At 46.3% G+C, this 14,199-nt stretch overlaps 1 protein-coding gene across 2 annotated transcripts in view; it reads right to left on the bottom strand.

Moving 5' to 3' along the window:
- Positions 1-14,199, bottom strand: part of GALNT9 (polypeptide N-acetylgalactosaminyltransferase 9) — a 175,953-nt gene that overhangs the window by 81,338 nt on the left and 80,416 nt on the right. For both annotated transcript variants that reach the window (XM_083590220.1, XM_083590221.1), the window contains 2 exons: positions 12,362-12,559; positions 3,309-3,426 (listed from right to left, as the gene is read on the bottom strand). In XM_083590220.1, the coding sequence (XP_083446346.1) occupies positions 3,309-3,426; positions 12,362-12,559 (316 nt within the window). The remainder of the gene's footprint in view (positions 1-3,308; positions 3,427-12,361; positions 12,560-14,199) is intronic.

Below are 14,199 nucleotides of genomic sequence, written 5' to 3'. Positions count from 1 at the left end.
ACTGTGTTGTTTCTTATCTTTTTATGAGGGACTGAATGGGAATTACCAAAAGGAAACTTATTATAGAGGCTTTAACGAGCCTGAGCAAATGCATCTGCTGTACAAGTTTAAAAAGGCAAATGTTACTCTGCTAAATTGTGGAACTTGTTAACACAAGTTGGAAAGGATATAATCAAACAATATATCTTCTCCTGTATCCCTGAACATTCCCACAAAAACTACATCTATGAAGCTCCCTCTTCCAATCCACCTTTGTGGGCCAACTTAAATTAGGCTGAAGGCTATAGGTCCTCCTCCCTAGCTATAGTCAACTAATACCTAACTTAGGGCTCCTGATTCCAGATTGCTGTTAGGGGTCATCACTATCAGACATCTGCCAAAGTCCATACCACATTGGTGATAATCTCAAAAGCCCTCTAGTCCCTTCTCTCTCTCTCTCTCTCTCTCTCTCTCTCTCTCTCTCTCTCCCCCTCTCTCTCTCTTATCTTGGAAGACCTAGGAGAACCAGCGCTTTGGGAAGTGAAGTGGAACTGATTGGGCTAAGAAAGGCTATCAAGCTGATGAGCAGCACCAACAGTGGCAAAGGGGAGTAGAACCCCACCATAGCATGCATCCTGCCCATGTCCCTCCCAAAAACACCTGGGGGGTTCATACCCACCTGCTGCCCAGCCCTAAGTACCAAAACATAACCTATCGTTTAATGCAAGCATAGGCAAACTCCGGCCCTCCAGATGTTTGGGACTACAATTCCCATCATCCCTGACCCAGTGGTCCTGTTAGCTAAGGATGATGGGAATTGTAGTCCCAAACACCTGGAGGGCTGGAGTTTGCCTATGCCTGGTTTAATGTGTCGCAGCTTGCTTCTTTAAAAGTGCTGACCACTGATACATCATCCTGCTACCTTCAAGGAGACATTTAGCAGCAGCTCTGAGAAAAAAAGTCACAGCAAGCAATCTTGAATATGCTAAGCCTGGTCTACACCAGGGAGTTGGATGAAAGCTGACAGGCGCCAAATTTAGCTGCTCCGACTCTCTGGCAGCAATTTGAGAGTCAGATGCATCCAGCCACATTCTCCAGAGGCATTTGCCCCAACTGTTTCTATGATGCTGCTAGACCCCAGAACCAGTCCCTCTGGAACAGCCCTCTGCTCAACGTCTACGTTTCAGCACAATTGCATCTTCCAGGGCTCCAGGGCTTGGCTTTTGCTCACTAATTATGTATCAGCCTTTGGCTGCTGTGCCAGGCATCTACAGTCATGCACACCTCAAGGTAGCTGCCCAACTGGAAGTAATTCTCTGGGTGCAAGTAGGACCGGGGGGAGAACTGCAGAGTTGCACACAGATCTGCACGCAAAGCATCCCGTTCATTTCAGCTGGAGGGAATGCAGGCCCCCCCACCTCCACATTAAGAAAGGAGCTGTCAGAAAAGTGCTATGTGAGGATTCTTAGAGCCCCAGGTTGTCTCTTCCTGTCAGAGACCGCTGGTGGGAAATTTACCACTTGAGTTTAGATACCCTTCTTTTTCATAGTATAACACTGCCTGCCAAAAGACCACACAGTTTTCTGTAGTATATTGGTTCCTTCCCTATAACCTTGCACTTCTTTCTCCGTCTCGGTCTCTCCCTTTCCTGGCTCACCACTGTGCTTACCAACCCAGACATGGTTCCATATCCTTCCCTGCACCTTCCTCCTTCATTGGAATCCTTCTGTTCTATGACGTATTTTTTCCGTTTTCCTTTCCTTTCTTCTCATTCTGTCTTCATACTGCAAAGCCTCTACCGACTCATTCCCAGTCTCTGTTCCTAGAGCCTAGGGACCTTTCCTCACTGCTGCTGCTGCATCCTGATGTTTATGCAGATGCTGGGAGCATCTGGGGAATCCTCTCGCTTCACTGTCATCACATCACTTCCAGTCAGCCTGCTTCTTCATTGGGTTGGGCCAGAGGAGAAGCAATGTGGATGGCGGCGGTAGCCTCTTCATTTTCCCATCAGCTGCTACCAGGAGGTTCCTTGGGTAGTAACTGGAGCGGCTTTTTTAAGAAAGGTTAACCCAAAGTTTTTTTCCCAGCTCATCAAAAACAAGGCACCAAAATTCTCTAATCTTTCCACCACATGTCCACCACATATGATAGATGTCTCCATTACTTTCCCCACACTTCCAACAGTTGTTTGCTATGTTTTTGTACATCTTTGAGAGCTTTGATGGGGTTAGATACCACCTATATTGCATCTTTAACATGCTTTCTTTAATGTTATAACATGCCGTAAACTTCATAGTTATTTTCCAGAGGTTTTCCCACTCATTCAGCATTTTAGGGTGTCCAATATCTTGAGCCCATCTAATTATAACTGCCTTAACTTCCTCCTCCTCGACTTCCTAGTCAAGGAGTCGTCGGTACATCTTTGATATTATCTCCGTATTATTATTCACTATTTCCTTCTCAAATTTAGAGGGTTCGATAGCAAATCCATTCTTCTTATACTGTTTAAATGTCTCATAGAGTTGATGATGTTCCAGCCAGCCCGATGATATTCCACCCAGCTGTTGTGCAGTTGCCATCGTATGGAAAGCTAGGAGGGAACATATCCTGGGCAACAGTTCTTGAGATCCTGAAAGACTCCGCTGACACAGACTAGTCAGTGAACTCCTCTTGACCCTGAATAACTATAATAGTTCTTTGCTAATAGCTGAGACATTACCTGGACAACAATAGCATTTACTGACTTTTGATTTGTGGGTTGTAAGGTCAGCAAATGATTCCTGCTCTCGCCTCTTGTTCAGTGTCTGCCCCCTGACCCATTTCTGGCAGTATCATGTGAACCAATCTATATTTCCCATTTTAGGTGCATGGAGCCTCTGTCTGGCACCTCCTTGTTATGTTTGGTCCCTAATTATCATTCCAAGGAGCTCAGGGAAGCACACAGAGCTGTTCTGCTCTAACCTCACAACATTCCTTGCAAGGTAGAGATAGTGACTTGCCCAAGTGAGTTTTATAGGTGATCAGGAAATGGGATCTTGGCTTTCTCAGTTGAAACCCACGACTACTCTGATGTCTCACAGTCTGTTTCTAGACAGATTTATTTGGAATTGATCCCCCCTGACTCCAGTTCCATTTACTCCCTAGCTGCATGCTGTGCTTGTGATTGCCACCATAAAGCAATTGAAACAGCCAATGGTCAAGCAGGCTCAAATAATGAGTTAACACCGAAACGCCTAGTCCAAGCAAGGCTAAATCATTAAGCCGAGAGCTCTTATCTCTTCAAGCCCTACTTGATCTACAGTCCACAAAGCCAATAATGTGTCACTCACCCTCATACCAAGTTCAATGTTTTCTCCCCCATAAACTTCCATTCCAGGGTCAAGAAGGCCGATCTCACCAAAGTACTCTCTGTCCACCACAAACGAACAGCCAATCATGGCTGGTGTCCTGTTGATGAGGGGAAACAAGGACAAACGAAGGACAAAGGGTTCAAACAATGCACCTCTGGAATAGCAGCAACAATTTATGCAATTTATATACAGCCCTTTATCAAAAGATCCCAGAGTGATGTACAACACTAAAAACACATTACAGAACATCAGTGATAAAACAATATACTTCTTACTATGTTTTTACCTCCCCCCGACACTTTCACAGGCGATTGATTATTAGCCATAGGCCTGGGTAAAGAGGAAAGTTTTTGCCTGGCTTCTAAAGACATGTAATGATGGCGCCAGACAAGCCTCTCTGGGGAGAGCATTCCACAATCGGGGAGCCACCACAGAAAAGGCCCTTTCTAAGAAAGGAGGGGCATATTCAAACAAACCCACGTCACCCCATGTGATGTCAAAATGAACTTCATATCCATGCATCATATAATTTACATAATTTACATATAAACACACACGGAACACTGCAACATGACTCCCTCTCTCTCTCTAGCATCAGACAGCAAAGAGAAAGAACAAAGGACAATAGTCCCACTTCATGGAACACAGTAACACAAACATCCTGTCTCCGTCACTTCCCACTTTGCGGGGTCAAAACATACACCGTCATGTGAAAGACAACAATCCCATGACTGCAATCATGGAGCAGGAATTCTAACACCACCCACCCAGGCAACGTGAGTCAGCAAAAACCTAACTCTAGATCTGAAAGGGCTCAGGAGTAGATAATCTGCTTTGTAAGCAGGAGGTCTCAAGTTCAATCCAGGGCTGGGAAAGACAACCTGCATAGAGAGCTGCTGCCAGCCAGTTTAGACAATGGCACTGAGCTAGATGGCAGCTTCCTATATTCCACTGCAATGTGAAAACAGTGCAGTCCTTCCCATGTCTATTCAGAAGGAAGTTAAATTGACTTGCTACAATGTAAGTGAGTTTAGGACAGGGGACAGCAAACTTTTTCAGCAGGGGGCTGGTCCACTGTTCCTCAGACCTTGTGGGGGGACTATATTTTGAAGGGGGGGGAATGAACAAATTCCTATGCCCCACAAATAACCCAGAGATGCATTTTAAATAGAAGGACACATTCTACTCATGTAAAAACATGCTGATTCCCAGACCATTGATGGACCATATTTAGAAGGCGATTGGGCCGGATCCGGCCCCTGGGCCTTAGTTTGCCTACCCATGGTTTAGATTAGAAGGTCCTGGCAGCTCCTTCTATCCAAATACAAGCCACTCTGATACAGTTGGAGAGAGAGCATTGCTGAGAAGAAGAGGACATGTTTTGCATATAGAAGGTCCTGGGTGCAATCTTTAGCATCCTTAGCTTTTTTGAAAAAGAACAGACAGGTAGCAGGTGACAGGAGAGGATAGCTACCTGAGACCCTGACTGTGATTTGGTTTGTGTATTGTTTTGGAAAGCTCAAGTTACATAGGTACATCAGCCCTTGAACTCAAACGGAATTTAATTTCTTCTCTATCCCTACTCTGAAGAGAGAGGCTCCAAAAGAGAACTACGAAAATGCCAACACAGCCCTTGTAAACAGCCAGCCTTGGTCCAAAAACAATGAGAGCATTACAGCCCCATTACCCCTTTATTCAAGCAATGATTCAATTCATTCCTTTATTAGATGTCGGTTGTAAAACTTCCCCTAATGGAACTTTATTACCGCCTTAAAAAATAAAAAGAAGGAAAGAGAGAAAGAAAAGAACAGCAGCTTTCTTACCAGGGAAGTAATATTTTACCAACATGCAGCAAACATTCTAATCAATTTGCCTTGTGTTTAATAATAATAAACAAATGCACGGAGGACTGATAAATTGAATCAGAGATCCTCCTGCCAAGTCTCTTGTGGCTTGTAATGACAATAAAAATAATAACAATGAAGCAAAGTTCTGAAATAAACTTCAATGCATACAAAAGGAAGCTGCAATCTGGCTCATCTTGCGTGTTTATATCTGACGCCTGGTGTTGCTCCTGCTTGAAAATGGAGCACGAAAGAAAACCAGCAATACTCAGAGGAATTCAATGGGACTTACTCACAGCTAAGTATTTACAGAATTGCTGCCCAAGGCTGGAAGGCAGGGATAGAAACCTGTGGCCTCCAGATGTGGTAGAGTACCCCTCTTTTCACCCCTTCATGGATCACTGCTTTGCCGTGGTGAAGGGGCTTGAATAACTCAAGAAGCTATGAACTATGCCGTGCAGGGCACCCAAGATGGGCAGGACATAGTGGAGAGTTTTGACCAAACGTGATCCACCTGGAGCAGGAACCAGCAAGCCACTCCAGTATCCCTGCCAAGAAAACTCCATGGCTGGAGGAGACTCTTGAGAGTCCCATGGATTGCAAGAAGATCAAACCTATCCATTCTGAAGGAAATCAGCCCTGAGTGCTCACTGGAAGGACAGATTGTGAAGCTGAGGCTCCAATACTTTGGCCACCTCATGAGAAGAGAAGACTCCCTGGAAAAGACCCTGATGTTGGGAAAGATGGAGGGCACAAGGAGAAGGGGACGAGAGAGGACGAGATGGTTGGACAGTGTTCTCGAAGCTATGAAGATGAGTTTGACCAAACTGCGGGAGGCAGTGGAAGACAGGCGTGCCTGGCGTGCTCTGGTCCATGGGGTCACGAAGAGTCAGGCATGACTAAACGACTAAACAACAACAACACCCCTCTTTTCAACCCTGACAACTGGCCATGCTGGCAGGGATTTTGCCTCTCATCATTACCCCTGCTCCAAGCCAAGCCTAAATCATTTTGGCTAAACCATTTTGTGAGTCATGGTTACCCTGTTCATCTGATTTCAGTGGGACTTAAACACAGCATTCACTGGGCTGAGGCCTGTCATTCTGCAATCTGGGGTACTTGTGGCTGCTGCAGCAGTTCTGGATGATAATCCCCATTTGCAAAATGCCTTTCCTGGCAAGGTGTGTCTGCCTGCCTGCCTCATTATTGACTATTGACCATTATTGACATAATGATATAAAGAAGAAGAAGTTGTTGTTGTTCCTAGTCTTTGGCCAAGCAGGAATTGTGAGCTTCTGCTTTCCCCTCCTTGGTGGTGGGGTATCCCATGAAAGGGATCCACAGGGAAGTGCTTCTCTCCATAGATCCACACGGGGGCTGGGGGCCAGTGGCAGAGCTTCAAGCTCTGGCTTGGGGGCGGAGAGCAGGGGAGGGCATGGCTGGCTTGCATCCTGGGGGTGTGGCATGTGTCCTGGGGCTGTGGCACGTGTCCTGGGGGTGTGGTGGCCTGTGGGGGTGTGGCACCCAGCATGGGGGGGAGCTGCAATGGCACCCCACCAAGATCGTGCCACCGGGGGCGGTGTGCTCCCCCCACTCCCCCACTCCGCCAGTGCTGAGGGCCATAGCACTCCCTAATTTGGCTACCCAATGCCAAGTCAAACTCACCTTGGCATTGTTGTTGTGGCCTATTTTTAACCCCCCCAAAACACTGGATTTACCAATATGTCCTGATGGAGGTGGATTCTGGGTGCCCGGGCATACAAGGAAGGGCCACAGCTCAGTGGTGCAGCACCTGCTTTGCATTCACAAGCTCCCATGTTCAATCTGGATCAAATTGCTCCCCCATCCCAAGAGGTGAAGGAAAACATGTCTGAGTCGGCATTGACAAGGGTGAGGGGGAAGTCAGAAGTGTCTACCAGCCAAGCCATAATCAATCAAACAGAATCTATTTTGTTTATAATCACTCTTTCTCATCCAGCTAGTAGTAAGAGGAAGACAGATACAGGGAGCGAGAGAATGAAAGAGAAAGGGGAAAAGGTGATTAATGGTGGCCAAACTGCTTTTGGATAATCTGATGGGCTGGCTGATGGGTGCAGAGCATTATCAAGAAGAGTATCAGCACGGGGACATCTAACGCTGGAACAATGAAATGGCTTTTGGTTTTGGCAGGTCTGAAGCTTTCCAAGTGCTACACTGCAAATGGATATTGTTGTACTGGGGCGGGGGAGAGATTGTGAAGTCAATCTGTGTAAATTACTTTAAGATGTTCTTCTGTGAGCACAGCTTGAGATCCTCTGGAGCAGTGAGAATGCTGCTGTCCAAGCTGGCAAAGACAAAAGTGGTGAGCTAGGGTTGCCCTTGTGCTATTGGTGACTTTGCATCTTCCCACAGTGGCAGGATAACCTCCAACATTTCTCCAATGAAAATATGAACACCCTAAGGAAAAGTGGGACATTCTGGGATCAAATCAGAAACCAAGACAGTTTCTATAAATCCAGGACTGTCCCTGGGAAATAGGGGCACTTGGAGGGTCTGATAATGTCCTCAATGGGATAATATACTTGGTCTTTATTAGTTCTTGAGTGTGAAGAAACCAGCACACCTTGCTCTTGACAGACAGGGCGTGGGAATAGATGGATCATAGGTGTGATATATTCTGACAGATCTTGTCTCCCTTAATGCCTTAATCTAATCTGACAATCCGGGAGGAGGGGGAAAATTGGCCTGCCATCTGTCTCTTTTGCTGCTCAAACACCGGTATGATTTTATTTCCCAGATGTCTTTACAGAGGAGGAGGAGGGGAGAGAAGTAACTTCTGATTAGAATCAAAGTGACACAAATCCACACCCGCACCACTGAAGTCAAAAGGATGTCAAGAGAGTCGGCGAGACGTCAACAAAGACTTAATAAGCACCAAAAAACAACAACAACTGAGTTTTCTCAGGCCATTGAAGCAGGGAGAGCTTGCGAGAGGCTGGGCAGAAAGACGCCGTGTTTCACTGCAAACTCATTTCGATAAATTAGAGAATGTCAAAACACACTTTGTGGAGATGGCGGAATACTTGCGCATGGCACCTTGATGGAGCATCACCTGCCTCGTTCTATGGTACATTAAGCAATCGGCGAGAAACGTATGGGTTGTTTTAACAGACCACTACTGCTGGGATAAGGAGATAAAAATTCAAGGCAGAGGCGAGCCTGACTGGAGACAGGTGACTAATGGCTCCAGGAGGTGTTGATAATGGAATGCAACAGAGCAGTCCATCAATAGGCAGAGCAGGTGAGTGGGGAGGGAAGCAGCCCGGTGGACCATTAGGCCTCTCTGTCTGGCCTCTGAGGCTGCTTTGGGTAAGCCATTTATGGTGTATGATATCAGGTGTAGGGCAGCTAAAGATGCAGCTAGGGTGAAAGGTGGACTGTGGAGCCGGCAAAGTCCCAGCACTTGGGAACTGCCGACCAGCAGCTGATTGTTGAGGCTTGCAAGTGCATGGCCTTGAATCAACCAATCATCAGGATTTGCAAAACATGGCGCAGACTATCAATGACTACTAGCTATGGTGGTCATGTTCTATCTCTCCTATCGAAGGCAATACATTGGTACCTCGGGTTACATACGCTTCAGCTTACATACCCTTCAGGTTACAGACTCCGCTAACCCAGAAATAGTGCTTCAGGTTAAGATCTTTGCTTCAGGATGAGAAGAGAAATCGTGCTCCGGCAGTGCAGCAGCAGTGGGAGGCCCCATTAGCTAAAGTGGTGCTTCAGGTTAAGAACAGTTTCAGGTTAAGAACGGACCTCCGGAACGAATTAAGTACTTAACCCGAGGTACCACTGTATGTCCCTGAATGCCTGTTGCTAGGAATCACATGTGGGGAGAGTTGCTGTTGCAGTCAGGTTGGCCACTATGAGAACAGGCCTAGATGGGCTGTTGGCTTGATTCAGCAGGCTTCTTTTGTGTTCTTCAAGTCTTATGCCACTGAGTGCCAAAGTCTGCCATCTCTGCGTGGCAGGGAGTGTGAAGAAGGAATCCAGCACATCATGAGGCTCTGCCTGCTTAGCTTCACTCCCAGATGCTATGGCTTTGTGAACTTCTGGCTTGACGTTTTGCAGTGAGGAATGAAAAGGGGATGGTTTTTTTGTGGGGGGGAGTTATTACTTGGAGGCAAAAGTAGTGACAGCGCCTTCTCGGCAGTGGCACCCTCCCATCAGTTATCAAGGAGATAAAGAACTACACAACTTTTAGAAGACATCTGAAGGCAGCCCTGTATCAGGAAGTTTTTAATGTTTGGTGGTTTATTATGTTTTTATATTTTGCTGGAAGCAGCCCTAAGTGGCTGGGAGAACCCAATCAGATGGGTGGGGTATAAATAATAAAATAATTGTTTTTATTACCTCATTTGACTTCTTTTTAAAAGAGTTTTTGCTGTTCCACAAGTGGCACTGTGGAGTCACTGCTCTCTGCCCCTGCCCACTCTGTGCTTTTCAGCATGTTGCTACTGCATGATGTAAGCATGTTCCAAGGGCCATGCAATCACAGAATGGGAAGTTCTTAATGCTGGTGGTGGCCAAATCAAAAGAGGTGGTAGAGGAAAAACAACACTAAACAGTATATATCCCTTGAAAATGTTGCTGACTTTCATCATCCACACACACACACACACACACACACACACACACACACACAAATCATTGAAATGCCTCTCCATCACTACTTCAATTCACAGTTTGTGAATATGGGGATTTCGTCTCAGCCCAACTTTGCAAACTTTATCAATCATCAGACCATCTGCCAATGTGCATGGTGATATACAGAACAAATGCAACCCTCCATCCCAAGAAGCCTGCAATGTAAAAGAGAAAGCAATGAAGGGAGGAGTGTGGATAATGGAGGTACAGGTAAAATGGAAAATAGTACGTGGACTGTGGCAACACGGAATCCCAACAGTAAGGAGGAAGAGAAGAGGTGTGTGTGTGTGTGTGTGTGTGTGTGTGTGTGTGTGTGTGTGTGTTTTAGAGAGAGAGAGAGAGAGAGAGAGAGAAACCAAAGATTAAGTTGGTGTAGTCTCCGCTTCCCTGGCCACTGGAATCAATAGCAAAACATTCCCAGTGCATAGATGTATCTCCACAGTGACAATGAAATAGTGGCTGCTCTTTGAAAGGGGAACGAGAAAAGCTGGCCAGGTTTATCAAGGGACATTCAGATTTCCTGAGCAATTACCTGCCTGCATATTGAGGCTTCACAAAGAGCAGGAGGTCCCCGATAACAGACGTGCACCGCTTGAAGATAAATAAAATGAATGCTGTCGCGTCCCTCTGTTTCACAGCGATAAGAGGAAAAGTAAGGCTAAAGCCCAATTTGCATCATTTATGAACCTTTGCTCAGGCATAGGGTTGCCTCTAATGGGGAAAGGAGGAGGGAACCATGTGTGTGAAAACACACACACACACACGGAGGGAGGGAGGGTGCTATGAAATGCCTGCAGCTCCTGAATTTGCAAACTATGAATCAGGTGAAGGGCCTTTGGAAGAGAAAAACAGCTGTCAGGAGGGGAGGAGCTTCACCCATTTCCACAGCCACTGCTTTCCTTCTGGATCTCCTCCCCCAGGCTGCTTTACCCCTTGAAATGAACATATATATGTGCATAGCTGCATTTTGTCCACATATTGCTTCAGAGAGTACAAATTAGGTAGATGTACACTAAAAAGCAAAAAACTGTATGGCTATCTTCTCCAGCCCTATTGACTTCCTGGCCAAGATGTGAGTGGGACAGAGTGGCCAGGAGAAAGGTCGCAGAAGAAAGGTTGCTTTATGTGGGGTACGTGAGGAAGATGCCATCAGTGGAGCTCCCTTTTGTGTGAGCCCACATACACATCATTGGTGCATATTCCTTCCTTCCTTCCTCTGTCCCTAAGCCACACAGCTGCTCAGAAGAAGGCAGGACAGGTGGAGGAAGCAGCTCCAGTTCCTGAGTCTTCTCACTGCACAGAGAGGGCAAGTGATCAGGTGGTAGCAATAGCGAATATGAGGGGGAAGGGCCATAGCTCAGTGGTAGATCATCTGTCTTCCATGCAGAAGGTCCCAGGTTCAATCCCTGGCACCTCCAGGTGGGACTGTGAATGTCCATGTTCTGATACCCTGGAGAGCCACTGCCAGTCAGTGTAGACAACACTGAGCTAGCTAGACCCCTGGCCTGACTCAGTATGAGGCAGTTTCTTAACATCAGTGTGGGTGATACTGAGCTACATGGACCACTGGATGGACTCAGCCTAAGGCAGCTTCCTAGGTTCCTATGAGGATCACAACCAAGGTGCCCTAGGGGTCAGTGATGGGCCTTCTGAAGGAGTGCATACCTCAATAGGAACCCAGTAATGCCTGCTAGAAGTTTGGGTGCAACTCAGCTTGGACAAGAGGGATTTTGCATGGGTGAAGGCAGATAGAATTTGGGGCATCCAGATTCCTAGACTATCCTTGTACCTCTTGAGCTGACCTCTGTATCTGATATTAGACTGATATAGTTGCATTCTTTTACAGCTTCCTGCTCCTCTCACACTTTTCTCTTGGACCTCAATATGAGAGGTCAACTTGGAGCTAGTATGGCTGCCTTTGTTCTTCTCCAGATTGGCTAGTTAGGTTAGAAACTTTTCTATCCAACGCATGTATTTCCTGCTATAAACTACTTCATTGTTTTCTTATTCTGCAAGCATATATCTGTGTGGGATTGCAACAAGTCTACTCTTTCGCTCAGTTGGTTAGAGTGTAGTGCTGATAACGGCAAGGTTGCAGGTTCGATCCCTTTAGGGATTGGATCAGATGGTCCTCAGTGTCCCTTCCAACTCTACAGTTCTATGATTCTACGATTCTTTAACCAAGATTCACTAGCAAAAGTGCCTCTAACTATGCATACGAAAGGGTTCCAACCAGTAACTGGACCCAGTTATCCCAATAATGCCTAGACAGAATGCTGTGCTGACACCAGCTCTGAAAGTTGCACAAGGACTCGGCCAACTCAGAACAGTGGTGTGTGGTTGATGTATCTGATGGGGTGGCTTAAATTCCTCAAGGCACACAACATCCCCTCTCATGGCATGCAGTGTTGTTTTTGTGGGGAGTGGTCACCAAGATCAGCCCTTGGGATTAAGGAACTTTCAACAGTAAAGCAGCAATGATATGAAATTGCAGAAAGTCACCTGATAGGTGCAGACTCGTCCCCCTTGTCCAGCCAGTCTTGCGGTGGGATAATGTACATACACCAGAGTCCCCAGTTGTAGCCATGAGCTGCATTGGCGTATTGCTGCACTTCAAACGTGTTGTATTTTATGTTGTCAATAGCTGGAAGGATGATCCGTTTCCTGTCTTCTTTGATGCGGGTAAGCGCCGGCTCCACCCTGTAAACAAACAATATTTGTTCCTGTTTTTCTTTTTCTTTTTAAGAAGAGTATTTTGTTAAGAATTAATAGAACCAAAATTAATACTACCAATTCACCCCCATATGGAATATTGATGGCCACCAACTTGGAAGGCTTTACAAGAGGATTAGACAAATTCATGGAGCAAAAAGGTTATCAGCTGCTTTGTTCTTCCTCTATTTTGGAGACACTATGCCTCAAAACACCTATTGCTGGGAATCACAAGTGGGGAGAGAGAGGTTGTGCTCAGAGCCGACTAGCTGGCTTCCCCTGGGCATCTGGTTGGCTGCTGTGGAACAGGACGCTGGACTAGATTATCCTTACCTTATCCAGCAACCTCTTTTTATGTTCTCTTGAAGTCAACTATTATTTCTTTAAAAAATAAGCGAACAAATCAATCTTGAATATATCCATGAACAGGGCTGTTGGACATGAGCAGGGAACCTGTAGATATTCAGATGTTCATAGAATCAATTGTAGAATTGGAAGGGACCTTGAGAATCATGTTGGACACCAACGCAGAAGAACATAGGAAGGACCTTCTATGATCAGGCCAATGACCCATCTAGTCCAGCATCCTGCACTCACAGTGGCCAACCCAATGACTGTGGGAAATTCACAAGCAGAATATGAGTGCAAGAGCAGGTTCCCCTCCTGTGGTTTCCAGCAACTGGGATTCAGAAGCACTACTGCCACCAACTCCCATCAGTCCCAAGCCTCATGGCCAGTGGTCAGATGATGGAGCTCAGCCACGCTGGAAGGACTACAGGTCCACCACCCCTGCTTTAGGACTTTGTAAGAATCTCAACCCATCCCACCACTGAGATTTGAAACAGCACCCCTGAACCCTTTCATTCATTTGCAGTGAGGTGCTGCATGGCCAACAAACACCTATAGGGTGCATGGGAGGGGACGTAGGCTATGTATCCCATCATATCAAGAGCCAATAGCCATCTAGATGTGGCTGGACTACAGCTTCCAGCATCCCTGACCATCATGCTGGCTGGGGCTGGGGCCAACATCATCTGGAGGACCACAGGTTTCCCTTTCGTGCTCCAAGCCATGCTTGGATTGGGTCCATCAGAAAGGTCGGCAAGGCAGCTTCCTATATGATATGTAGAAGAGCCTCTGGTTTCTGGTGTATCAAGTCATTAGCTTAAGGAATGCACCTGTACTTATCCTCCAGCATTTCACAGAAGAAAACAGGATACATTCACCTTGCACCACTCCTGCCCTTGTAGGGAAGATCACTATCTGAACCTTCAGAACATAATGCATTGCTGAAGGCTCTGCTCTTGCCTGTCACTTGCTATCTTCACATACTCTGCAAATGCCTGCCCTCCCCTGGTCTGAAAAGCCAACATGGTGTTCATTCTTTTGGTTAAAGAATTCAGCAGGGAAAACTGCTACAACAAATTGTCTAAGAAGACATAACCAACAACAGCAAATATACCAATATGTCTGATGAGTGAAATGGCAAGTGGTGCACTGCATACCAATTTAGTGTTTACATCAAGGATGGGGCAGTTCTAGCCTGTGGGTCAAACTTGGCCTTCCATGCCTCCCCATTTTGCCTGCAAGAACAAAACCATGCTCACCTCTCCCACACCTGATATAAT

Source organism: Podarcis filfolensis (genome assembly GCF_964270895.1).
Source record: "Podarcis filfolensis genome assembly, chromosome: 16".
In the NCBI taxonomy this organism is placed as follows: domain Eukaryota; kingdom Metazoa; phylum Chordata; class Lepidosauria; order Squamata; family Lacertidae; genus Podarcis; species Podarcis filfolensis.
This window is presented reverse-complemented; position numbering and strand designations above follow the sequence as displayed.